This window comes from Mus caroli, unplaced genomic scaffold (genome assembly GCF_978045245.1).
Source record: "Mus caroli unplaced genomic scaffold, Mus_caroli_1 scaffold_17, whole genome shotgun sequence".
Lineage (NCBI taxonomy): Eukaryota > Metazoa > Chordata > Mammalia > Rodentia > Muridae > Mus > Mus caroli.
In genome coordinates, this window is record NW_028227272.1 from 63848738 (window position 1) to 63874096 (window position 25359).

At 36.2% G+C, this 25359-nt stretch overlaps 1 protein-coding gene across 3 annotated transcripts in view; it reads right to left on the minus strand.

Annotated features, from left to right (window-relative positions):
• Cadm2 (cell adhesion molecule 2) overlaps positions 1-25359 on the minus strand; it is a 950561-nt gene that overhangs the window by 124693 nt on the left and 800509 nt on the right. For all 3 annotated transcript variants that reach the window (XM_029470561.2, XM_021184565.2, XM_021184564.2), the window contains 2 exons: positions 22983-23120; positions 357-527 (listed from right to left, as the gene is read on the minus strand). In XM_029470561.2, coding sequence (XP_029326421.1) covers positions 357-527; positions 22983-23120 — 309 coding nt within the window. The remainder of the gene's footprint in view (positions 1-356; positions 528-22982; positions 23121-25359) is intronic.

The following is a 25359-nucleotide window of genomic DNA, read 5'->3' on the forward strand; positions in this document are numbered from 1 at the left end:
CATTCAAACAGACTAAAATATATCAGGTAGAAGGATAAAAACAAGGAAAAAGGTTGCAAGTGCCCAAGTTGTTTTGATGTAACGCTACTGTTCTCCCGAACCCTTTCCTGCATATACGAACATCACGCTACAGCACCAACCATAATTAAACTCCGAGGTGTCATTTATGTTCCTTCACTTTTAAGACTCAGACTCTGATAAGGCACTATTCCCATTGAATATAATTGAGACTAAAGATGGTAAGTTTTGGGCACATTTGCTGAAACTTTATGTCAAGTTAAAATCTGATTTATATACAAATTTAAAAATAAAAACAAGTTGTACGTATAAAGGGTTTGGGGGCTGTGTTTACTTACAGTGTATTTCTAGCACCTGCATGGCTACCTGAGGGGTGGCATTGAGGGACTCATGGTCTACTCTGCAGATGACCGCCACTCCATCATCGCTACGGTCCACTCGGAAGTCCAGCGTGCTGCTAACAGTGAAGGTCTTTCGGTTAGCATCCTCCTCTTTCAAGTACTTCACATCTGAAAAATACAAGTTGTAGAAAACTTGTGACATTTTCCACAACCCATCATCCTTCACTCTCACAAGTAACTGAATAAAAATCACCTCCAACTGGTATGAGTTTTTAAAGAGCCAATCTCTGATTTGACTGGTAGAATTGTAAAACCACAATAGGAAAGAATAAGACTAAGAAGAATACTTTGTATGTTGTCCATAAAAATACGCTTATGGATGCGTTCATAATTTGAGACATAGGCAACAAATTTGCTTCAGTTTGATAATGAAAATACAACTCCAAAAATTAATTATTAAGACATGTAGAGAATTAAAAATGAAAGAGTATTGGCTGTGCAGCATTTTATATCTGCTTTGAAACTTACCTAGGTTATGATCAGGTCCATGTTTTTCTGTCCTCACCCTACAAAGTCTCAATTTACAGAGGTAGTCTCTCCTTCAGAGACTTATGTTTACCTTTGTCTAAAAGTTTGTGTAAATTCTCTTAGCTGTAAACACACTTTCAGAGTTTGTTCCTTTCTACCACTTTATTACTTAGAGTGTGAAAAGTGTGTATGCTCTAGTTTTCACTCAAACAACACAAGGGAAAAAAATTAAATTCTACAAAATATTTGACAGTGAAAAGTAACCACCGTTAGATAGAAAAGGAAAAAAAATTAAATGTTGAACATATTCAACGTGTATTTGCTTTGAAATTTGCATGGAGAAAATTTCTTCTTTTGGTTTTAAGAACTCATTTCAACATAAATGAAGGTATTTCACTCAAGTTGTTAATTCACTTTTTTGGGTTTTAATCTTAGTTTTATATTAAGTGTGGTATATTGTAAAATGGTCCCTTTGGGATTGTTTGGTGTTGAAGGAAAGCTTATTGACATATTCATTTAATCCATATCTTTTTTTTTAGGATTGGAGAAGGTAGACTCATACAATAACCTAAAGTCAATATGCCATTACAGCAAGATTTTATGTGCATCTGAAAGGAGAACATGCCCTGTGTTCTCTCTACACATTCTTTTTTTTTCCTTTCTTCTTTTCAATTTTTATTGAATATTTTATTTATTTACATTTCAAATGTTATCCCCTTTCCTTTCTTTCAACCATCCAGTAAACAATGATTTCTAGAATCAAGTCTGTCACTAAAGTTATGTAAGTTACAGTAACATGCAGCTTGTTAGGGGAAATTGGTTGCTTCCTAGCCAAAAGAATGACATTTATGCCTGGTAGGGAAATGTCATTGCCTTCTCCCTGAAGAGTTAATCCAATTGGGATGGTCTGTCATTTGGCCATGACCAAATCTCACCACGGCAAGTTCATCTGAAGTCATGCTAAAGATACAAGTGAGAATAAAATTATGCTTTCTGAGAGTTTCTGCTCCCAAGCATACTCCGTATCAGCCTTTCTTAGTGGTGTTGTATTTTACCACCATTCTGTGTCTTTGTTCAGAATAAAATAGATTTTCTCTTTCTCATCAGTCTCTCTGTGTGTGTCCTTGTGTCCCTGTCTCTGTGTCTCTGTCTCTGTCTCTGCCTCTCTCTCTCTCTCTCTCTCTCTCTCTCTCTCTCTCTCTCTCTCTCTTTCTCTCTCTCTCTCTATCTCTCTCTCTGTTCTCTCTCTCTCTCTCAGATAGTGGTGACTGATGCTTTGGTCTTTTACGCTCTCTGATGCTTCCCTCCCTACCATGACCCACCTCATGGCAGACCTTCAGGCCTTAGTAATTCAATTGGCATGGTTTTTCCCCTCTCTTAACCTCCTACCTATGAATCTATCATAAATATCATCTAAAATGTAACCTCGGTGGTCTTGTGGTATGTGAATTTCATTCTTTTAATTCATGAGACAAGAAGCTGAAAGCCAGAACTGCAGGGCAGTTTTGATAGCCTTCTAGTTCTGAGGATTTCTAGTTCCTGAGAAAGACTCTGATGTTTCCAAATATTCTTAGGCAGCATAATCAATTACTGTGTACTCAACAATTACATTTTAAAAATATGTAAAATATGTTAGGACCAAGCAGCAGATTCTCTACTTTTCAACTGTCTGAAAATATTTTACACATAAAATAGTACCATACTTGATGTGCTATGTTCACTAAACTTCGAGTTTTACTTATTTCTGGAGAAAGACATGTTAGTAAGTGATAGAGGTACACAGTTGTAGCATATTTTGTTTTGAACGTTATAAGTGTTTTGTCCTCACATGAAAAACTCAAGATTTTTAACATGCAAACATACACACATACACACCCACCCTTACACACACACACACACACCAAAGTCTTATGACTCCTAGTCATGTGTGGAGAATAAAAAATATATAATAGTTCGAAGTAGCAACACTGTCTTCTAATTATAAATTTAGGATACCATGGCAAGTGAATTACTTTTCATAAATGAATCTCATGAATATTATTTCTGCTTCTATTGAAGCATTTAAAGTATTTTTGCATTTAAAGCTAATATAATTTCATTTAAAATATAAGAAAATAAATGAATTGACCACCTTTCAGTCAAGTTTTAGCAGGATAATACAGATGTGTACAGATGTGTTTATGACTATTTAGTGACATTGAATATTTATGAGGTACTTTTAGTTTTTATTCTCTTGGAGGTTTTTACATGGGTGTCACCTACTTTCAGATTTTATTTCCCACCCTGTCAATCAGTGTCCAATGGCTACTGATTCCTAGCTCTGAGTAGTAACAAAGTAAGACACATTAGACTTGACAATCGTTATAATTATAATACACAATATTTGAAAAAAATTTCTAACATTGTAAATTATTTTAACTGAACAACAGATACATTTTAAAAATTCACACATCTGCCTCATCTGGTTGATTTATTTACAAAATATAATTAATGTACTATTAATTTGTAATAAAGTTTGAATGTAATTGCACATAACAAAATTTTACTGAGAATCATTCAAATAAAAGAGACAATATTATAATATATGGATTTTAATAATGGTATATATTGTTTTTAGGGTTAATTCAGGTCATAATGTGGACAGATCGAATCACTTAGATAAGCCAGACACACCTTTTCCTCATTAGATGCTTACCTTCTCCAAACAAAGAGGATTTTGAAAATGTAAAATGTATTTCAATTTTTTTCTTCTCTCTCTCTCTCTGTCTCTCTCTCTGTCTCTCTCTCTGTCTCTCTCTCTGTCTCTCTCTCTCTCTCTCAGAGATATGTTACACACATATGAATGTGTTCGTGCAAAAGCCAACTGAGCTCACAATAGGACATTGGTGTTTTCCTCTGCCACTTTCAATGTTACAGTCTTAAATAGAATTTCTCACCCTTCTGAAAACTTACTATTTAGACTACTTCCTGGACAGAAAGCACCTATGTCACTGGTCTCTACTCCTCAACACCTGAGTTATAGACTATGTATAATGCCTGCCTTTTTCACATGGGTGCTGAGAACATGAACTCAACTTCTAATTCTCATTTTTGTGGTTTTGATGACATTCAGAGAGACATGAAAATGAGATACTTCTACTTTTATGAAGATATTGAATTTTCCTGAATCCTGACGTAGACCTCCACCCCAGCCAGCAACTTAGATAAGACAAGTCTCTTGTCATCTATTGCACTATTCACACTGGGAACAAGGTGGGTCTTATACAGTTTTTCTGTGTGGGGAGTGTTGTCTGTTCTACATCATGGAGAACCCTGTCAGAAATATGTGTGATATGAGACATCCTCTTCTGTGTGACCCTTATGTTCTCTAATAATAAACAGATCAGCAGGACTCGATATGAACATCATATATTAATACATTTTATTGATGAATATGATTAGACTATGGGATTTGCACAAGTAATTGTTGATGCCTCAAATAATAATCCCAATTAGCAAATCGAGGTATGTAGTCTAAATGTTTCTAACAATACAAACACTGCTGGATATCCTAAAAGCAGACTGGATATAGTCTCTGTAGATGTGCAGAAGCTGAATGTACAAAGTGACCGAGACGTGGCTTTAGTGTCATAACGTAAAAGTCAGCATTCTGAGGTGTTGATGGATGTGATTACTGTTTAACAGAAGTTATTTGTACCCCATTTTCTAAAGCGGAATACTTTACTCTTGGAATAACCAATTCTCATTTTAAATGTTTTTGAAATTTTCATATGTACATAGAATAAATATTGTTCTAATTCACCACAATTCATTCCTCTCATTCTTTTTCTCTCCCCATGAAACCCTTTTATTTCCCAATGCGTCCTTCTTTTATTTTATACTGTGTGATCCACTGAGTTTAATTAGATTTTCTTGCCTACGAGTGGGTGAAAGGTTATTTACTTCAGCATGAGCAACTTATTAGCAGCTACATGACTGAAGAAAATGACTGTTCCTTCCTACAGTTGTTAATTGCTAACAGACCTTTGGGAAAAAATAACTGTGTGGCTCACTTCACAATATAAAGTTTAAAATCTGAAACCAGGAATATTATGGCTTGCCTCGCTTTTATGTTAAAGTTAAGTAATCAAATCCCCTTTATATTTTCTATTTTTCAAGAGAATTCTTTCATTTTAAACCAACTTCAAAAGTTATCCAAACAAAATAGAGAGACCAAGGGAGACAAAGTCTCACATAACCCGATGTCAAAATGAAAACTACTTTCTCTGATGTACTTGAAAAGATCTTGAAGATGAATTCCCCAGAAAAAGTGCATTAGTAATACTTCATACATCCCCATTCTATAAGAAACAGTTTAAAACTTTCACCAGGTTCCACTTCTACAATGGAGCCAATAAAATCTTGAATTTTGCCATAGTCATAAATGAATGGTACTAGCACTAATTTGCACCTGAGATTAAAGGTTCTCTTGAGCAAGATATACTCCTGAAGCTAAACCCTAAAAATGATCTTAAAATATCATGTTAGAGAAATAAGTTCCAGAGAAGACTGATGGGAAACTGCTCTTTATGTATTTATTTTGAATTCTTGCTTTCAATTTATCTTGACCAGTGGAAGATTAATACATTTTTTGTCTCCTCGTTTCTTGTAGTAAATAGAGGTGAATGCAAAGACCCTTGGCTGCACATGATACTGAAACCATGGAATGATTCAGGGCTCAGTCCTGTATAAGACACTAGCTTTAGCCCCTTAAAGGTCATAGAACCTTGCAGAATAGGGGACAGATTTATGTTAGAGCCAGAAGGTAGGGCAGAGGGCTGAGAAATGCCATCTTCTAACCATGATATCTCCATAGCAATTATGAGCTCACAAAAGCTGTCACTATTGGCACCATGCACCAGTTGGACACTACTAACTTTCAGCTATGTAGAGAGAAGGGACTCATGTGACTTTCCCACTCACAGTTGCTCTATTGGCAACTAAAAGATTCCTAGTGAGATCAAGGCATAGTGAGTCTACCAGACTCTGATGGTTATTCCAAATTCTGGGTCACACAGATGGCCTTAGTTAAACTCTGGAATACTGAACGAGACAAGAACTAATAAATTCAGGGACAAGATTTATAAGGAAGAGAGAGGCATTTGCATAAGTAGGAGAGAAATAAACAGCATGGGGTGGGGTGGTTACTAGACTATATAATATTATGTGAAATTGTTACAGAATGAATTATATTAATAATATGAGTGCTACAAGTACCAGCTACATGAATTTTGGTTTGGAAATCAAGTATGGTTGCATTCAGTGTAATCATTTGCTTAAAAGTGAGAACTTGGAAACTCTTTTGCCTCTGGGCCAGAAAATATTAAATTTTAAAACCCAATTGCTTTAAGCACATGTTAATTAACTGATACTAGCTCTTCTGATTTAGTAGTAAAATTACGTCCACCCACAAGAAAAGCGTCTGCAAAAGCTGGTGGTGATTTGCCACGGGTAAATGTGAAAATATTTATGCAAGCAACCTGCTAATAAACTTGTTTTAAGTTTCATTTTGGTTTCTGTAATAATTTGACCACTGCTATATTTTCATTACCATTGTATTTTATGGTGGTTTATCTAATACTTTTGGAAATGTGCATTCCTTTGAGAACAAAAAATTGAGCTATAAGTAACACCAGACACTGTCAAAAATATCACACCTGGTTTGATTTCTGACTAATGCAAAAATAATAACATTTAAATAACTATTTAGATTTAGGACTCTAGAGGACCACTAAGAACCGTGTGGCTCATTTTAGAAGACACTATCAGGATTGAAGTCATCTTTAAAATGTACCAGTTCAACTCTAGGTCACATTCTGTAACTAATTGATAAGCACCGGAGCTGTGAATTGGACAGGTAGTTTGGGGCCAGGAACAACAGAAGCAGAAGTTTCAGAAGGTCTTTGCTGGAGCTCGGGAATGTTAGAAAGGAGTTTGGGTTTTTAGTAATCTCTAAAATAAGCATCCTTGCTTGGAGGCTGCCTGTGAGCACGTGGCTTAAACTCCAGTGTAGAGCTTAATATTTGGTAGGATGTTGTTCATAAGTTATATCACATGCACCTTCTAAGATTTGAAGATTATATCTTGGGGATGGGGGAGGCGGCAAGAGTCTTGGAGGATGCCTGGTCTTTTTTGAAATCCCTAAACGAAAAGCTATTCCCTTCTGGTCAAAAGAATAGGACTTAAGTACCCAAGGAGCTAAAGGGATCTGCAACCCTATAGGTGGAACAACATTCTGAACTAACCAGTACCCCGGAGCTCTTGATTCTAGCTGCATATGTATCAAAAGATGGCCTAGTCGGCCATCACTGGAAAGAGAGGCCCATTGGACACACAAACTTTATATGCCCCAGTTCAGGGGAAAGCCAGGGCCAAAAAGTGGGAGTGAGTGGGTAGAGTAGTGGGGGGGGTATGGGGGACTTTTGGGATAGCATTGGAAATGTAATTGAGAAAAATACGTAATAAAAAAAAAGAGAGAGAGAGAAAATTCTATCTGTGGCCTGGACTGAGACCCAAGATTCCTTAATACTCAAAACAAAAGAGTTATTCCAGATAAACCTGTCAATAACCTAGGACTCAATCCTCAAGAAGGCTTATTGGGCTAAAGCCAAGGTAAAGACAGAGGAGTAAATGCCCCTTCATCGTGATAATATATGTTTCTCTCTCAGAAATCCAACATTTCTCTCCTTAGAAAGGAACAACTTTCCCCTTCATTATTTCTTCTTTCTTTTATTATTTGTTCACATGTGAGAATATTTACCCTGATCCTTTGATCTTTTTGGTTTTTTTCCCCCTTTGACTCATCTGTCCACATTTCTGTCATGTGACTGCATACAAATGACTCTTCCTATACTCTATCTTGTTCCACAGGTATCTGCTTATATTTATACATGCTTGCCCAAGGATCATTTTTTTAAACTCTAAACAATTGTCCTAGAGGTTTCTTCTAAGTCTATTCTTTATTTTTATCTATTTATCTGTCTATCTTTATATATCTATATTTCTACTTATCCATCTACTCTATCTATCTATCTATCTATCTATCTATCTATCTATCTATCCATCTATCATCTACCTAGCATCTATCTAGTTTTCAGTTTTTTGAAGCAGAATTTTCTCCATGTAGCTCTAGCTGATTTGAGACATGCTCTGTAGACTAGCCTTAAGACCAGAGATCCACTTTCTGCTCCCTCCTGTGCTTGTTGATAGGTATGCCCACCATGTCCAGCTTCAAGGCATTCTTAAATAACTTTATCAATGAGAATAAGAACCCAGAGACCTGAGTTTTCACAGTAACATAATGCCATATTTAGATTTCTTTAATCCATATTGAGTTTTCAGTTCTTTAGAAGGTTGCGAACTATTGCTAGGTCTAGAAGCATCCAGTAAGCAGTTAATAGTTTTAAAAATGATGAAAGTACTGCCTCAGATCAGTTTTGTCTAATCAGTTCATTAAATACATGTAAAACATCTTTCAAGGCAGCATGAAATACTAGAGGAAATCTTAACTTAAAAATTCCTTAATTATTAGCTAGAATTATCAAAGCTAGAATTATTGAGAGGACAGATTAGCATTACTTCAAGATAAACTGTTTTTTAAAAATGCCCTATTGTTTTAAAACGAGTCCCATACAGTGACACTATCTACACTTACACTTATATTTGTATAATGAGCTTATGTCAGCTTTCACTTTTTTCTCTTTCTTCATTTTGACTTAGTAATTTGTAATCTATGAAGCTGTATCATGCTTGGTTTGTTTTTAGCAATAATTTATAACTGCAAAACCCCCAAAAGTGGGGATAAAAATAGAATTAAATTTTAAGAAAAAAAGTATTTTATTTAGAACTTCTTAATCTCTTAGACTCAAAAATTTCCCAAAAGAAGTCAAAAATATTAAGTCATTCTCAAGTGTAAAACTAGGTTTCTTTTTGCACTACCTTGTGTATTCTCAATAAATGTAAGTTCATAATGCCTGATATGCATAGGATGGCTGCTTTTTAATAGTTTACTTTCTAGGCATTCTTCGCTCATTGCTTGTCAGGGTCCATTGTGTTTCATTGTAAGTAGTTAGTATTTCTCCTGTAGAGAGATACCTGACTAAGAAAATCTAATCTTATCAGCATGTATAGACTATGTTAACTAAGTATCTTGTCTTCAAGACCTTTCTTTCATCATATACCTTAATCTTCATTGAAACACTTGAAGAATTCAAAGGAACTAAACCTTAAATCTTACTTGAACACACATGCACATCTGTCTATCCCATAATGGGTTTTTGCCACTCTACTTAGAAGGCAGGATTCAAGAAGTAAAGAACCAGTGACTAAAATAGGAGAAGCCCAGATCTAACAATTGCAGGCATTAAAATGAACTAAATGAGCAGGAGGCTTCTCAATACATGAATTCCTTAAGTTTAAGGGATGATCAGTGTGGTTGTAATTACATTACCTTTACCGATCCGAAGAACCAGTTCAACTTCAGAGCAACTTTTAAGCCACTAGCCAAGAAGATGGACATGAAGCACTGACTTATACTTGCCTCTTCCAGGAAAAGGTTCCAGGATTTTTGTGTTCCTTTTCTTTTGAATCCATAGGATACACAATTAGACTAACTGATACGTTAAGGCAGACAAATGAAGCTTACATTGAAATTTGAATTTTGCTTCTGTCTTCAATTTTTACTTCTTTTGTTTTTTCTATGACAGTATCTTCTCCCTTATGATCTTTGTTTTTTGAACATCACTAATTTTCAGATTGTCATATAATTTGCATATGCAAATCGAGGACACTGTCCGGAATATCTCAGATGCTTACTAAGTACCTTTTTGAAATAATTAAAATAATAAGCACACTCAGCCAGGTAAAGCCTGTCTTTCCCTGTGGTAAGTTACTCACTCTAAGGCTGTGAGTGATTTGGAAGCCACTTATGGCTATTTTTTTTTCTTTATGGTAGATCTCTCTTCAATCTAATTATAATTTTCCTGAAAACCTAAAGATGTCATTAGTGGGAATGCTTACAAAATGATCATACTCTATATTAGCAGAGCAAAAAACTCAAGAGATGATTAAACATGAGCATATCTATAGATGAAAGGCACATAAGCAAGATTTATGTAATACAGTTCTATTTCAATATATTTTCATTCTCCTAGTTTTGGTTAGTGCTAAACATTATCCTTTTATTTTAGACCAATTTGGTCTATCCTTTACTTTAGTTTCTTTCCATTTTACCATGTAATGATTGTCAGGTTTACTTCTTTAACTACGGGATCCATGGGGGGGGGGGTGATTTGAGGGTTTTCTGTTGTTTTGTGTATGTGTGTGTTCGTGTGTGTGTGTATAAACATAATATACATTTGAAGTAATGCTTGTATAATGGGCACATCTTTCATGTAATTTAAGAAATTGCCTTGTTTGCTGCTGGATTGCCAAGCTAGGTGACTAGTGAGTGAGCTTTTGGGTGATTTTCCTGACTTCAACTCTCATTTACCTCCGGATGCTGAGATCTCCTCCTTACACTTGTACAGCAAGCTCTTTATTATTCACAGAGTCATCTCTCTTGTTCATACGGGTCTTCTTCCTATTGTCTTTTTACCTGATCAAAGTTAAATGTTCCATGCCTTCACTAGGTAATTTCAAATTACCTTGAACTTAATACTTACTTTAAAAATTCATCAATATTTTGTGTGTGGGGTATACTTTTAAAATGTTTTCTTTATATTTTTTGCTATGTGTATGGCTGCTTTGTTTGCATGTTATGTCTATGCACCACATATGTGCCTGGTGTAAATAAGGCCAGAAGAAATATCAGATGCTCTGGAACTGGAGATATTGATAACTGTGAGCTAATGTTGAAACTGAACCCAGGTTTTCTGGAAGAGCTGTCAGTATGCTTAATTAACAGGGCCACCTCTCCAGGCTGGAGGCATTTGGTTATTAAAAATTTTACATAAGCAAGAAGGAAAAAATGAGAAGTCTAATCTATTTAACTGTAGGTTAAAGTGGGGGGGATGAAATTGGCAATATAATTAAGGAGAAAAAATACTACAGTAAACTAAAAATATACAAAATCTTAGAGTCTATGCAACTATTGAATCTTTAAAAGTCACACACAATTTTCTCTCTATAAAATTCATAAAAATATAGTATCTAAAAATTATCTATTATTACAAAGAGACATGGTGAGATAACTTCAATCTTTATTGAGCAAAAATAACTTTAACTATTAAATTACCAAAGAAAGAAATACATGTTTCTTCTATAAAACAGTAAAATGTTACAAATGAATTAATAAGCATAAAGAGATGAATATATTTATGTTAAGATGAATTAGTAGAAATCATGAGATGAAAAATTGGCTGTTGTCATATACCACATTACTGAAGCCATAGTTTTAGATAACTTTATGAAATCTTAGAAAGAACTGGTAGAATCTGTTTTGGGTCTGCCTCCATCCTTTTTCCAACTCAGTAGAAAGGACAGATGGAGCCAACAGTCTTGGAATCACCATCCCTCTATTTAAGATACTATGTAATCTGACTCTCATGACAAAAAAGAATGGCCTTTGAGTAGGTAGAGGTGTCATAATGGTGGTTTCAGACAATTATGTCCATGGCCCCCTGACTCTATGACTCTGGTGCTAAAGCAAATCAAAACTGCCATGGTTGCAAGACAACATAGAAGAGTCTGCATATCCCAGAAAGCAAACAATGCCAGGGATAACAGTCAAGGTTGTTTCTTCTTGAAGATGATGAAAATAATGCATTGCATTAACATTATACAGACTGAGCTATCTGTACTTATGTATATTAAAATGAATATGTATATACATATTTGCATTTAAATTGTAATATCAATTAATGAAAGAAGAACTCATGAATATGAAAGAGAGCAAGGAGAGGCATATGGGAGGGTTTAAAGGAAGAACAGGATGATGGGTTGTATATGCTTGGGCCAGGGAGTGGCGCTATTAGGAGGTAGGGCCTTGTTGGAGTACGTGTGTCACTGTGGGTATGGACTTTGATATCCTAGTCCTAGCTGTCTGGAAGTCAGTATTCTGCTAGCATTCTTGAAATGAAGATGTAGAACTCTCAGCTCCTCCTGCCTTGCCTGCCTAGATGCTGTCATGTTCCTCCCTTGATGATAATGGACTGAAACTCTGAACCTGTAAGCCAGCCCCAATGAAATGTTGTTCTTATAAGAGTTGCCTTGGTCATGGTGTCTGTTCACATCAGTAAAAGCCTAACTAAGATAGAACTTGGTACAAGAGACTGGGTTATTGCTGTGATAGGCCTGACCATAATTTGTTTGGAGGAATGTGGATTTGGGGACTTTGGAAAGCAGTAGAATGCTTTAAGTTGAGCTCAATGGGCTATTCTGGGAGGAATATGGGAGACTTTGTTGCTGAGTATGATTTGAACTGTGCAGACCTGGCCCAAGAGGTTTCAGTGGAGAAGAATTTCAGAATGTGGCCTAGAGACTGTTTTGTAGTATTTTGGTGAAGAATGTGGCTACTTTTTGCCCTTGTCTGAAGAGTCTGCCTGTGGCTAAGAACAAGAGACTGAATTTAATTGCATTGACAAAGGAAGACTCAAAAATGCTCAGCATAGACTTTATTTTCTGGTTAAGTCTCATTAAGAGTATTTTAAACAAGAATAGAAGCTTAGAAAGGGAAAGTATAAAATATATCTTTCAAGTATTAAAGGGGTACCAGGAAGTGAAATGGAGCTGAATCCTGTATTCAAGAATATTAAACTGAATTAATGGAGTTATGAGCTTGTGGCAAGATCCCACCCAGGTAAATCTAGGCATAGTAGTACAAGCCTTTAATCCCAGGAGGTAAAGACAAGCATATCTCTGAGTTCAAGGCCAGTTTAGAACAGAACAAGTTCTAGGTAAAGAAAAACCTAAATCCATATTTAGTGGCCCAACCCTTTAATCCCAGTGCTTAGGAGACAGGTATGCAGATCTGGGAGTTCAAAGTCAGTCTACAGAGCAAGTTCCAGAACACCTAAGCTTACACCAGAAAGGAATTGGAAAACAGAAAGTTTTTGATGATGTAATAATAAAACAAGGGGGCCATGTTCCAGCTCCTTCAAGCAGTTGAACTCATCAGCTTTGGCTGTGTGGCTCTGGCTTTAGAATGAAAAATAGAAAGGGCTATGTGGTACTTGAGGCAGGTTACCTGGAGCTAAGAAATTAGTAGTGATTAAAAAGAGATTAGCATCACCAACATGAATCTTCATGGAAGTGTTTTCTGGGAACACAAAGAACCTGTGTTCCAGAGATAGCCTACACCTGTACTTTGTGCTGCAGCTGTACTTGGTAATACGTAAGAGTCACCCAGGTGGTACTGATTTTGAAGGCATGAAAGGGTCATGAAGAGCAGCTGAGGCTTGGCACCGTGAGAGGCCATAGAAGGCCATTGATGAAGGTGCAACCTCAGTTGCAATTGATGGCCCAGGACTGAAAAGGTAAGAGGCTATTGGTGAAGTCTATTTTCAGTGGAAGGCCCAAGTGTATTGGAGATGTCAGTACCATGGGATGATCACCATGAACAACAGCAGCATTGGAGTGGATAGATCAACAAGAGCTTAGAGTGCTACAGAAGGCAGAATTGGAGAAAAGACTCCAGCCCTTTGGATAAACCCAGAAGTTCTTGTGTAGATCCCAGACATTATAACAAGAAGCTATATTATTGAAGCCACCTTGGAGACCCCTAGATATTTGAGATGCCAGAGCCATGGACTATCTGCTGAAGAAACCTGCTAACAGGGAGTGGAACCAGCCCAGGAGAAAGATGTTTGTTGCAGTCAACAAAGATGAAAAAAGGAGTTGGAGATTTGATGACCGCTTTGACATCAGACATGGAGATGCAGAGTTTGGAGTTTGCCCAGCTGGTTTCCTGTCTTGCTTTAGGGATTAGAGTTAAGTCATTGGATGAAGACCTTGAACTTTGGACTTTTAATATTGTTGAGACTGCTATAGACTGTGAGGACTCTGGAAGTTGAACTAAATGTATTTTGCATTATGGTATGTTTAGGTGTGGCCCCTATAGACTCAAGCCTACAGGGACTAGGGAGTGGAATATGATAGTTTGTATATGCTTAGGCCAGGGAGTGGCACTATAAGAGGTGTGGCCATTTTAGAGTTGGTGTGTCACTGTGGGTGTGGGCTTTAATATCCATGTTCTAGATGCCTGGAAGTCAATATTCTGCTAGTAGCCTTCAGAGAAAGATGTAGAACTCTTATTTTCTCCTGCACTATGCCTGCCTAGATGCTGCCATGCTCCTACCTTGATGATAATGGACTGAACCTCTGAACATGTTAGCCAGTCCCAATAAAATGTTCTCCTTATAAGAGTTGCCTTAGTTTTGGTGTCTGTTCACAGCAGTAAAACCCTAACTAAGATAGAAAGGGAAGGGAAAAGTGATGTTATTGTTGTCTCAAATATAAAAGAAATAATTTATAAAAGGAAGTATCAATTTCTATGTTTCATTAAAGTTGTGCTAGAACTTTGGTTGCTCACAAGGAATAAAAATTGCCGTTACTCACAGAATGTTTAATCTTCAAAATTAGCTGAAATTGAACATCAAATAGTCCATCAAAGTAAGTATAAATTGTCAATCAAAGTGGTTACAGATTTACTTCATTCTCATTCATTTCCTTCCGTTATTATATGTCTTGGAAATAAGCAAACAGACAAAATTGAATCACAATCCTGTCTTATTAAAAGTGCTACTCTTATAGCTTTCACCAGACAAGGCAAGAACACTGCTGCTTCTAGCCTAGTTGAAGTAACAGGGCCAGGTTTTCCTCTCACTTGGAACCAGTATTTAAAGCATATGAAGAAAGAAACAATAGAGCTGAGCACCATCATGTTTGTGAGGTAAAAACTTGGCAGGATGTCACCCATGGAAGGGGTCTGTGTTGAACTAGCTGGGGTACAAGTTAGAGATTTGAAGCTTCTGGCATTGCCAAGTCACCTTTGCAGGCATGTGATCAAAGGAGAGGCTGTTCAGACAGTACTACATGCTTTTAAGACCTCTTGTTATCCATAGAGTAAATCCTAGTCACTACATCTGAAGTTACTGAGCCTGGGGCAAAGAGCATCTGAAAGACGAGCAGAATATTGCAAGGGGCTGAGATATGGGCTGTTGTGTAAGACTTAAGTTATACTACTGAGTGCCCAGTAGTATAACTACTTTGAGGAATAAATTAATTTGAGGAATAAATTAAAACTTAGAGAAAGACTGTACCAGGCCAAACTAGGAAAATTGAAAGGACATAGTGAAAGACTCTTTGGAAGTAAATTAATTGCCAGAAGAAAGCTAAAGATTCTTTTCTTTAATTAATAAAACATGCTTTGTATAAAAAGTAAAAGAGTATTTGTAATATTCACTAGTGTAAAAGGTAAAACTAACAATATTGGAAATACAGTTAAAAAGTGATCACAAAAACTAACTGTAATCAAAAGAAAAAGAATATGTATTTTTTAAGAAAGAGAAAAGTTATCCAGTGAGACTGAAATATCACAGCTGACAGAAACAAAAAACACATTAAAATATATACAACTACTTCAGTATTTAAATGAAAGCTTAACTTATATAATATAATGGAATAATTTTATTACCTAAGATTATGCAAATGATCTGATAACCTCCAAAGGGTAACTCAGGGAAAAATAATAATGTGAACACTAGATATTAGAACAGTCACTTTTGACAATAGCTGAGTATCTTCCTAATGATTGTGAATGTATGCCTGTCAAACAACCTAAAATTAACAAATTATGATGTTTAGTCTGGAAGTTGAAATGATAATACTTTAAATTAATCTGTATAAGTTTAATGCAAATGATACAACAGTTATTATTTATTTTCCTCTTTTTTTCTTTCTAAAGGCACAATCTCTGGCTCACAACCTAATATTTTATTCAAATTAGGATATTGAGGTAACCAATGTTAACTGAATCATTATATGAAAGGCAGACCGTGAAATCAATGTGACATTGAATGCATAACCCATCATCTCTCAAAGTTGATCCTGTATATAAGTTTGATTGAAAAATGAAGAAATAAAGAGGAAAGGAATGTAATTACATGACCAAGGAATATTGCTAAGATGTAGGTTAATGCATCATTCTCAGAAACATTAAAATACTGAAGTGCATTTTGATTTAATTTTAGATAATAGCTCATTAAGAACAGATTTAAAAGGTTCATACCCAGACCCAAAAGGACATGCATGGTATGTACTCATTGGTAAATGGATATTAGCCAAAAAGTACAGAATGCCCATTATATACCCCCCCCCCCCGGGACCCAAAGAAGTAAAACAAGAAGGAAGACCCAAGTAAGGATGTTTAAATCCCACTTAGAAGGGGGAACAAAATAGTTAAGAGAAGCAGTTTCAGGGAGAGATCAAGGTGATATCAAGGAAAATGAGGGTTGGAGGTGGGGCAGGATCAAGTGTGGGGAGAGACAGGACAGAGGCCCAGAGGGTCAGGAGAATGAATGGAAATATTCACCTGTCAGGGGGTTTGGAGTAGGGGAAATCTCTAAGAAGTCCCAGAGACATGGGATGGTAAGAGACTCCCAAGACTCAATGTGGGTGATATTAGCCAAATCACAACAGTGGGGAGGCCTGAAGAGACAGGCCCCCCAGTGGATGGATGGGGACACCAACTCAACTAAAATATATTAGACCACAATATATTGCTCCCATCTAAGAGAAATGCAGGGACAAAAATGGATCAAAGACTGAAGGAATGACCTTCCAGTGACCAGCCCAACATTGGGATACCTCCCACAAATGGGGCACCAAACCCTGACACTATTACTGATGCTATGTTGGGCTTGCAGACTGGAGCCTAGCATGGCTATCCTCTGAGAGGCTCTACCTACCAGCTGACTGTGACACATGCAAATACCCGCAAGGAAACATGGGATGGAGTTCAGGGACCACTGTGGAAGAGTTAGGGCAAGGATTGATGGAACAGAAGGGGATTGTAACCCAATAGGAAGATCAACAGTATCAACTAACCTGTATCTCTGGGAGCTCCCACAGACTGAGCCACCAACCAAAGAGCATGTATGGGCTGGTCCTAGGCCCCCTGCACATGTGGTGGAGAGGGCTGCCATGTCTGGTATCAGTGGGAAAGTATATGCCTGATCCTGTAGAGAGTTGATGCGCCATGGTGGAGGGATAAGGTAGGAGCCCTCTTAAAGTTTAAGGGGAGGAGGAGGGAGCAAAAACTCCGTGAATGGGGACTGAGAGAAGAGACCAGAATGCGGTAGCATCTGGTATGTAAATAAATAAAATGATTAATTATTTTTTTAAAAAATTCATTAAAAAGCAAAGATATTTTCTAAATGAGGGTTTTGGGAACATCTCCTCAACTTCCGTAAACATTTATTAAGATATTGTTTTTATTTAGTCCAAAGACTATGGATTTGGTAAATGTATTTTAATATTATTTTAAAAACCGTGATACATTAAAAATAGCAAGAATTTGGTTTAGTATATCTGTCCTTAAGCAAGCAATTCTTTTAAAAATTTTGAGGAGTTACAAGAAAGAACACTGCAATCTGGGTTTATGTTAATCCAAATGGTCTAATATTCACATTTAGATAAACAAAACACTAAGTGGTTCACTGTTACTTTCCTAATTAATAACAAGTCATATACTAAGAAGTGTAAATGAAATTAGGAAGTATTTAGCCAATTCAAAAATTGGCTGCAACACTATCATTGATTTGCTTGACTTACAAGAAAATGTAGCTGAAACCTCCTTAAACTCTTTGGGTGAATTGAGATGCAGGAAGGACAATGGAACAGGGATAGTTGTGTTGTAATGAATGTGCATAGGTACTGCCCACTTTCAAGAACACTCCACAAATCCAAGCATTGATGAGTATGGAATTCAATTAATTCAATCTCAGATTTTACATAATTAAAACATGACCGATCACTGAACTAATTTTTAATGTTGTTCTTGGTTTAGGGGCAAATGCTTATTGCCCAAGAGATTAGCATTCTTGACTTTATAACCTTCATCCTCAGTTTCCCACTAGGTAGGGGTTTTAGTAATGTGTCTTATCTTTTGATGGGGGGAAGAACTCTGTAAGGGAGGACTGAGGGGGGGGACTGCTATCACTATATAAATTATTCCACTGTTATCTCTTTGGGATATTGTTATTTCATGCCTGAAATATCTCCTACTCTTCTAGCATTCCAATTCCTTCTTCAAACCCTAAATTCCAGTGCTAATTCTCAGAATACCATCTCTTCCAGATGTGTGAAAAGGTACACTCATTCCTCTGTAGATCTGTTTCCTCTCCTGCAGTGAAATAAATTACCACAAACTTAGTGAATGAAAACAAAACACATTTGCTCTCCTGTGGGTTATAAAGCTCAATCTGGTTTTCCCATTACTAAATCAAAGTCTTCCTGGAAGCCTAAAGTTCCCTTGTAAGCCTCATAGACTTCGTAAAGTTCATTGGTGGTCAGAAGTTCATTTTTTGTCTTATTCAGTTCATCTGAGGATTCAGTTTTCTTATTGATGAAGGGATGTATCTATGCTCCTAGAATTTACTAACAGTTCTCTAGCATATGGTTCCTATAAACTATTTAAACAGGTATTGATTTACTTCAAGACTGACAGAAAAAAAATCTTCCTGATCTTTCTTCTTTTAAACACCTTATCTTATTTATTATGCATGCCAGATTCACTTTTGATAATTTCCTTTATAATAGTGCAAAAGGCATCTATGGCTATGTATGCTGGATTTCTTTTACCATATAAGGTAAAATTATCAAAACAGCCACCTCACTTTAAATTCAGGATCTCCTCCTACACATAAGGAGAGAGGTTACATAAGGATGCTGGGTCCTTGAGGGTTATCACAAATTTTGCTTAATGCGTTAAAGTAAAAGCTAGTTATCCAGAAAAGAAAAATCTCAAGATTTGGTAATAAGAAATGCTCAAACTGCAAATTACCAAGCATATAAATAGAATGAAAACTTTAATGCAGCTGCCAGCTCTCAGGGCGCTGAATGATTTAGGAAGGCAGTGCACATCTTTTTGCACAGTAAATGGCAGAGACTCAGACTTCCTTACTTCCTAGAAGATTAAAGGCTGCAGTGAACACCTGTGGTTTGGATGTAGAGCTGCCCAGAGGCACCAAAAGGGTGTCTGAGTCAATGTCTGGAGGGGCAGAGAACCCAGAGCAAGATGGAATCCTGATGGTTTCATTCTACCCTTGAAAGCTTTTAGAAAAAAAATAAATTTCAGTACTGCTAGGAGAATACATTTCTAACTCCCTAGTCTAGAGTAGAAGAGTATCAAAGCACAACTGAATCCTACCTCCTTGATTGTCTTGCCTAAGCATAGCCTCTATAAAATTTCATCAGTATTTGAAGCACTTACCTTAACTACAGGGATAAATTAAATCTCTTTCTGTAGAATGTCCTATAAGTTACTCCTTGCTCCAATTCTAGTGATGGATTTGTTAAGACCTATTTATTCAGTAGTTTGATTTTATTTACTAAATGCCTGCTAATGAATGAACACCTGAGGGTTTTGATTTTCCATAAATAGGACGAGTATCTGCTACCTTGGCACAAACACAACACGTAATTCATGTATTTGAGCCTGGGAGAACGCAGGTTTATACAATCATCTGTCATTTGAGAATGTACTAATGAACCACTGTTCTTTCTGTTTTGTTTATAATTTTAATTTAGAGATTTCGCATACCTTTAGAATCATTATTTGTTAATTATAGAAATGACAAAAATGATGAAAATCTAAAATGTACTTAGTGATTTTTGTACCTGGCAGGAATTTCTCGTGTGTTATCTGCAGAAGTAGTATCAAGGAGACACTATTATAGGAATTTTAGATGAGAAGACAAAAATATCAAAACTGAAGGACTTCAACACAAGTAATTGATACTTATGCTGTTGTCTAAATGAATGAAGTCCTCTGTAGCTAGATGTGATTAAGTAATGCTGTCTAGAAAAAAAAAATCACCCAGAAACACACCACACACACACACACAAATCGATACGACAGGTAATCTAAAAATTACTTATTTTTATACACATTCATCTTCATAGAAAAAAATCCTAATAATGATTGTTTTAATAATCGAAGTCACCTTTAACATCTCCAGGTTAAGGGTCTTGGATTCTTCATTTGACACTTCTTTCACATGCACTGACATACTGGGAAGCTGAGGCCCATTAGAGAACTCTTACTGAACTGAACTGGATTGGATTCTAGTAGCTTCACTTTCCCATCTGTGTTATATACTTAAGGCTTATGTGTGTTCAAAGTTGCAAGTTATGCTGTAGAAAATTCTGCCAGGCATTAATGGAAGTCATACATTTTTATCTCTGGAAAGATGAGATAGTGCACCATGATGATGGACCACTCCTTGCCACATATAGTGTGGGCTAAAATAACTGTTCTGTAAAATAGCACTTAGCAAATTCAGAGGACAGCGGGCAATATGAATGTCCGCTCTGTGCAGACTACTGCACTCATCTTATTTACATGGATGTCTAGCGAAGGGAAGTTTACCACACTCAGGAAGCTCACCATCTTGTTGGTAAGACAAATGGCCTAGACATACACAGGAGTTGTAAACAAAATGATGTACAGATGAATTAAAGTGTGTCTGTGTGTGTGTGTGTGTGGGGGGGTGCCAGTTCTATAAACTGTTAGTGCATTGGAGAGCATAAGGGAAAAAGGCTTGGTAACTTCAGAATACAGAATAGGATACCACCTCCCCTCGCATAACTTCAGTTTTGCTTGATACTTGATATTCAAAGGGAAAGCCAGATTTGTGAGAAACAAATCTATTGAAAAATTAATATATTACTGTTTTTTTCATGACGTTACAATGTTAAATAAAATCAGTCAATATTAATGAACTATCTAGTTTGTTACCTCTTTAATTAGGCTGGGGAGTCAGGGAAGACTAGTCCTTGGAACATCGAGAAAATACAAAGAACTTGTATTCAACAAACTAGTTCACTATGTTAAGGTTAGGGAAAAAATTCTAGTTATAAAAACAGTTCACCGGGCTGGAGGAATGGTTCACCCTTTAAAAGACCTCTTTCAGAGGACCTTGCTTCAATTCCCAGCATACACACCAGGCAATCACAAGTACCTATAACTCTGACATCCTCTTCCAGTCTCCACAGACATCCTAATATATATATATATATATATATATATATATACATATACATATATATATACATATATATTTTACAATTCCTATAAACACATACATACACATCTTCATAAGAACATGCACATGAACATGGACATGCACATACACCTAAATACAAATAAAAAATCTTTTCAAAATCATTGACATAATACATTTAAGAAATTCTTGCGATCCTAAACCAATTCTTTCATGGAAAACATCTACTGTGAGGCTTAACAGTATATTGCTGCCTAGAATATTTCTGTAAGCTGCAGAAAGAATTTTAAACATATCCTGCAGTATAGGGCTTTCCATTAGAAGTGTCTAACATAAAACTGACTGGAACAAATGCTTGTCACACTCAGATTACCAGGGAGCCAGAGTGAAAAGATTAGCTTAGAAAGATCTGACTAGGTCCAGAAAAATCTACTACATATATTTTAAAGTCAGGATTAGGGTGGACTTTATTGAGTCTGCTGAAATACAAGATTCAGGGTACATAGTGATCTGAATATTAACTTAGGAATGGTAAAGTGTCCAATATTAATATAATGTCTTATACTACTAGTTAATCTTTTTACTAGAATTTAAGATAAGATGGTCAATAAGGTTAAAATTATTGATAAGATGCTATCAGGAGAGTATACATGTAGAAAGTAAGATAGAATACACATGACAGCAGTTTTGTATATCACAATCTTGCTATGACAAGCAAACCCACATGCCATGATGAGTTTTCACTACTAAGAATCAAATAATTGGATACAAGATAAGAACTGCTTGTAAAAGTAATTAGAGTGGTTGGCATAGCATGTAGTATAGAAAATTATGCCAAATATTATATCATTACATGTAATAGGCAACTTGTTTGAGTAGCCTCCACAAACAACTATCATCTTACTCTCAACTAACAATCACCCTTGCACAACTGATAACTAATGTATAGGTGATACCAGGTCTAAAATCTTCTTCATATGAGATTCAAGACACACCAATCATACTAGGATGAACTACCTAATCAGTCATATACTAGCAATTTCCTATTTGAATTTTCCTTCTGTGAAAACCTTAGTTTATGCATGTTTTGTGTGTGTGAGAGAAAGCCTGGGGTCAGTACAAAATACTCTAAATTATTGTGCATTTTTACTGAAACAAACCACTTCGCTTACATTATTGAGACTCAGTAGAAATCAATTTTATAATGTGTAGGTTTTCCTTCAAGATATTATAATCCCAAAAGTCTACAAAATAAAGAAATAACTCCTATCATCTCCTTGATTACAATATCTATTATATCTATGAGCATTGAAATAGTGGTTTGTTTACTACTCTATGTCTTCAAAAATCAATCTATATATTTTTTTACTCTTCCATTTACTTCTTTTCTGGCCTAGTCTTCTTAGAAGCATATATTATCAGTTCTACAATTGGGATTTTTTTTAACATATGAGTAGAAAAGGAAGTACACAGTGGTTATATTAATGATTTTTATTTAGTTAGTTTATATGTGTTTCAGCTTTGCATGTATGCATGTGTGCATATATGAAAAAAACTTGCAGGGGTGGGTTCTCTCATTCCATCAGGTGGATTCCTGGGACCCAACCCCAGTCAGCAGGCTTGGCATCAGACCTTTATCTGTACTGAGGCATCTTGCTGCCTTGTAGTGAAGATAATACATTTTTTGAAATTATGTAATAAGAAATTATTAAATCTCATTAAAATTAAATTGAATATTAAGCAGTACTGTGGCCTGAAACATAGAGTAAATTCTCTGTTCTCACCCAGTGTAACAGTTTCATTAATGTTGACTAGGCGCTTGCCCATGCTTTACCTTTGATTTCTTTGTCATTTTTGAACCATCTTATATCAGCCGCAGGCTTACTGCCGGACGTCTTACAAGTCAGCTGCATCAGGTCTCCCTCCATGACTGGGGACGAAAATCCACTAATCTGAGGCTTCTCCGGGACTCCTAAAATGTAATAAGAAAAAGAGTGTCAATCTCCAGTGATGACCTAAAGGTCTGGATCCTAAAATAAGCCTTTTTTTTTGGATATAGAAAATATTTATACACAGTGTCCAGAAAGAGTTTTAAATTATACACACTTCAAAGTAGATTTAATAAAAATTATAAAATTTCACCTGCAAAAATAGTCTTTGTAAGGCTTTACGTACAATTCAAATACATGTGATTTACCAGTGTGGCAATCTAGAAGGTAAACAGCATTAAGTAAAATATTCATAAAACATATTTCTCTTTTGTCAACATTATGCATTATCTAATCTAGAAACTTTCATTCCTGATTTTATAATTCTCAAACCTCAAAAAGGAATCATTATATTCCCTGTATTTTATTCAAGAAAATTAGATTTTGAATATGGGATTCGTGTATGCTTACATCCATCCTGGCTTTTGATTCTTTGAAAGTAGAGAATTCATCTCAATATTTTTCATTAGAAACTCAACTGTGTTTGGAGAATCATGATGTCTACCTACTATTTTAACTATCGCTACTTTGTTCTGTTTCAAATCACCTCATGTAAATAATTAATACTTTAAAAATATGTGTGAGTGATTTAAAAACATAATATCGTACATTTAAAATAGATTTGATTGTATTTGTTTGTATCACATGTATGCCTGTGAGTGAACTGGTACGAGTTCACATGGACAGCTGTACAATGCCATGGCTAGCATGTAGTTCACATGGACAGCTGTACAATGCCATGACTAGCATGTAGTTCACATGGACAGCTGTACAAATGCCATGGCTAGCATGTAGTTCACGTGGACAGCTGTACAAATGCCATGGCTAGCATGTAGTTCACGTGGACAGCTGTACAATGCCATGGCTAGCATGTAGTTCACGTGGACAGCTGTACAATGCCATGCCTAGCATGTAGAAGTCACAGGAAAACTCTTGAGCTGTTCTTCACCTTCTATCTGGTTTAAGGCAGGCTCTTTCCTGTTCTCAGCCACTGTGATGGCAACTCCAGGATCGATGGTTCACAGGCATCCTAAGAATTCTCCATCATCGCCTCCTATTTAGCTGCAGAAATGCTGGGGAAAAAGAACCGTGCTACCTCACCAGACTTTTACCTGGGTACCAAGTGTCTGAAATTGGCTCAATAGGCTTCTGCTTGAAGGGCTTTTACCTGCAGAGCCATCCCCACAGCCTAAAAGAACCACACATTTCCTATCCTATACTATTCAACTATTTTCTTGGAGGTTTGCTGAATATCATGCAGCATTATTCTGTAATAAATGTGCCTGGAAGTTGTCCTTATTTTAGTACTTTAACTTAATTTCTGAGGATTTTAAAAGATAAGAATATTAGAAATTCCAGTATGTAATATACAAAGAAAAATGACAAGGAAGATAAACTAGAAATAAGCTCACTTCTCTTAACTAGCTAGTTGGTCTGTGTGGGCTCACCTCCAAACCCGTTAGAGAAAAAAAATCAATGTCGTACTGCAATTTAATAAACTGCACTCTATAGTCATTTATTTTGTGAGTCTTGAGTTGGCTTTACAGAACAATGCATTAACCTTAGGCAATTGTTATCTTGGAACATTCCACTTTAGTGGATGTATCTTGTCCTTAACGGCAAACTTGTGAAGATTTTTATGAAATAGTTCCACAGGGACTTGCAATGAAACGTATTTCACATCCCAAGCACAGAACCAATTCGCTAGCTGGATTAACTTTAATATTCCTACCCAAAAGGATGTTATGCATTGGCTATTTTAAATGCAACGCTGTGCCTTTATCTATCTAGAAAGGAAGGCAAGCTAAGGGCAAAAAGAAAAAAAAAATCAATCTTTAAATTTCTCAAACTTGTTCAGTACACAGGTGCGTTTCAATGAACTGCAGCAATTTCAGCTGACTAGGGCCCTGTGGAGTCGATGGGCTCTGAGCTGCGGCCTTATTGCCTCTGAATCTCTACGAATGTGTTGCTTTTTTTTAACGTTGCTTTAACCTTTTGGAAAATGGCCTGATACTTAGAGGATAAAAGCACAAGGAAGCTACAAGCTGCATGCACAAGTGACATTATGTACTTCATTTACGGGTCTAGAAAATACACATTTTTCTTCTTTTAAATAGAGACACATGGAAAAGTCGGGGCCATTTAAATGCACTAGAGTACCAAAAAAAAGAGGTCGTTTTTGAAACCCATGGGTTATTAGGGGAGGCCCCCATCAGGTGACTT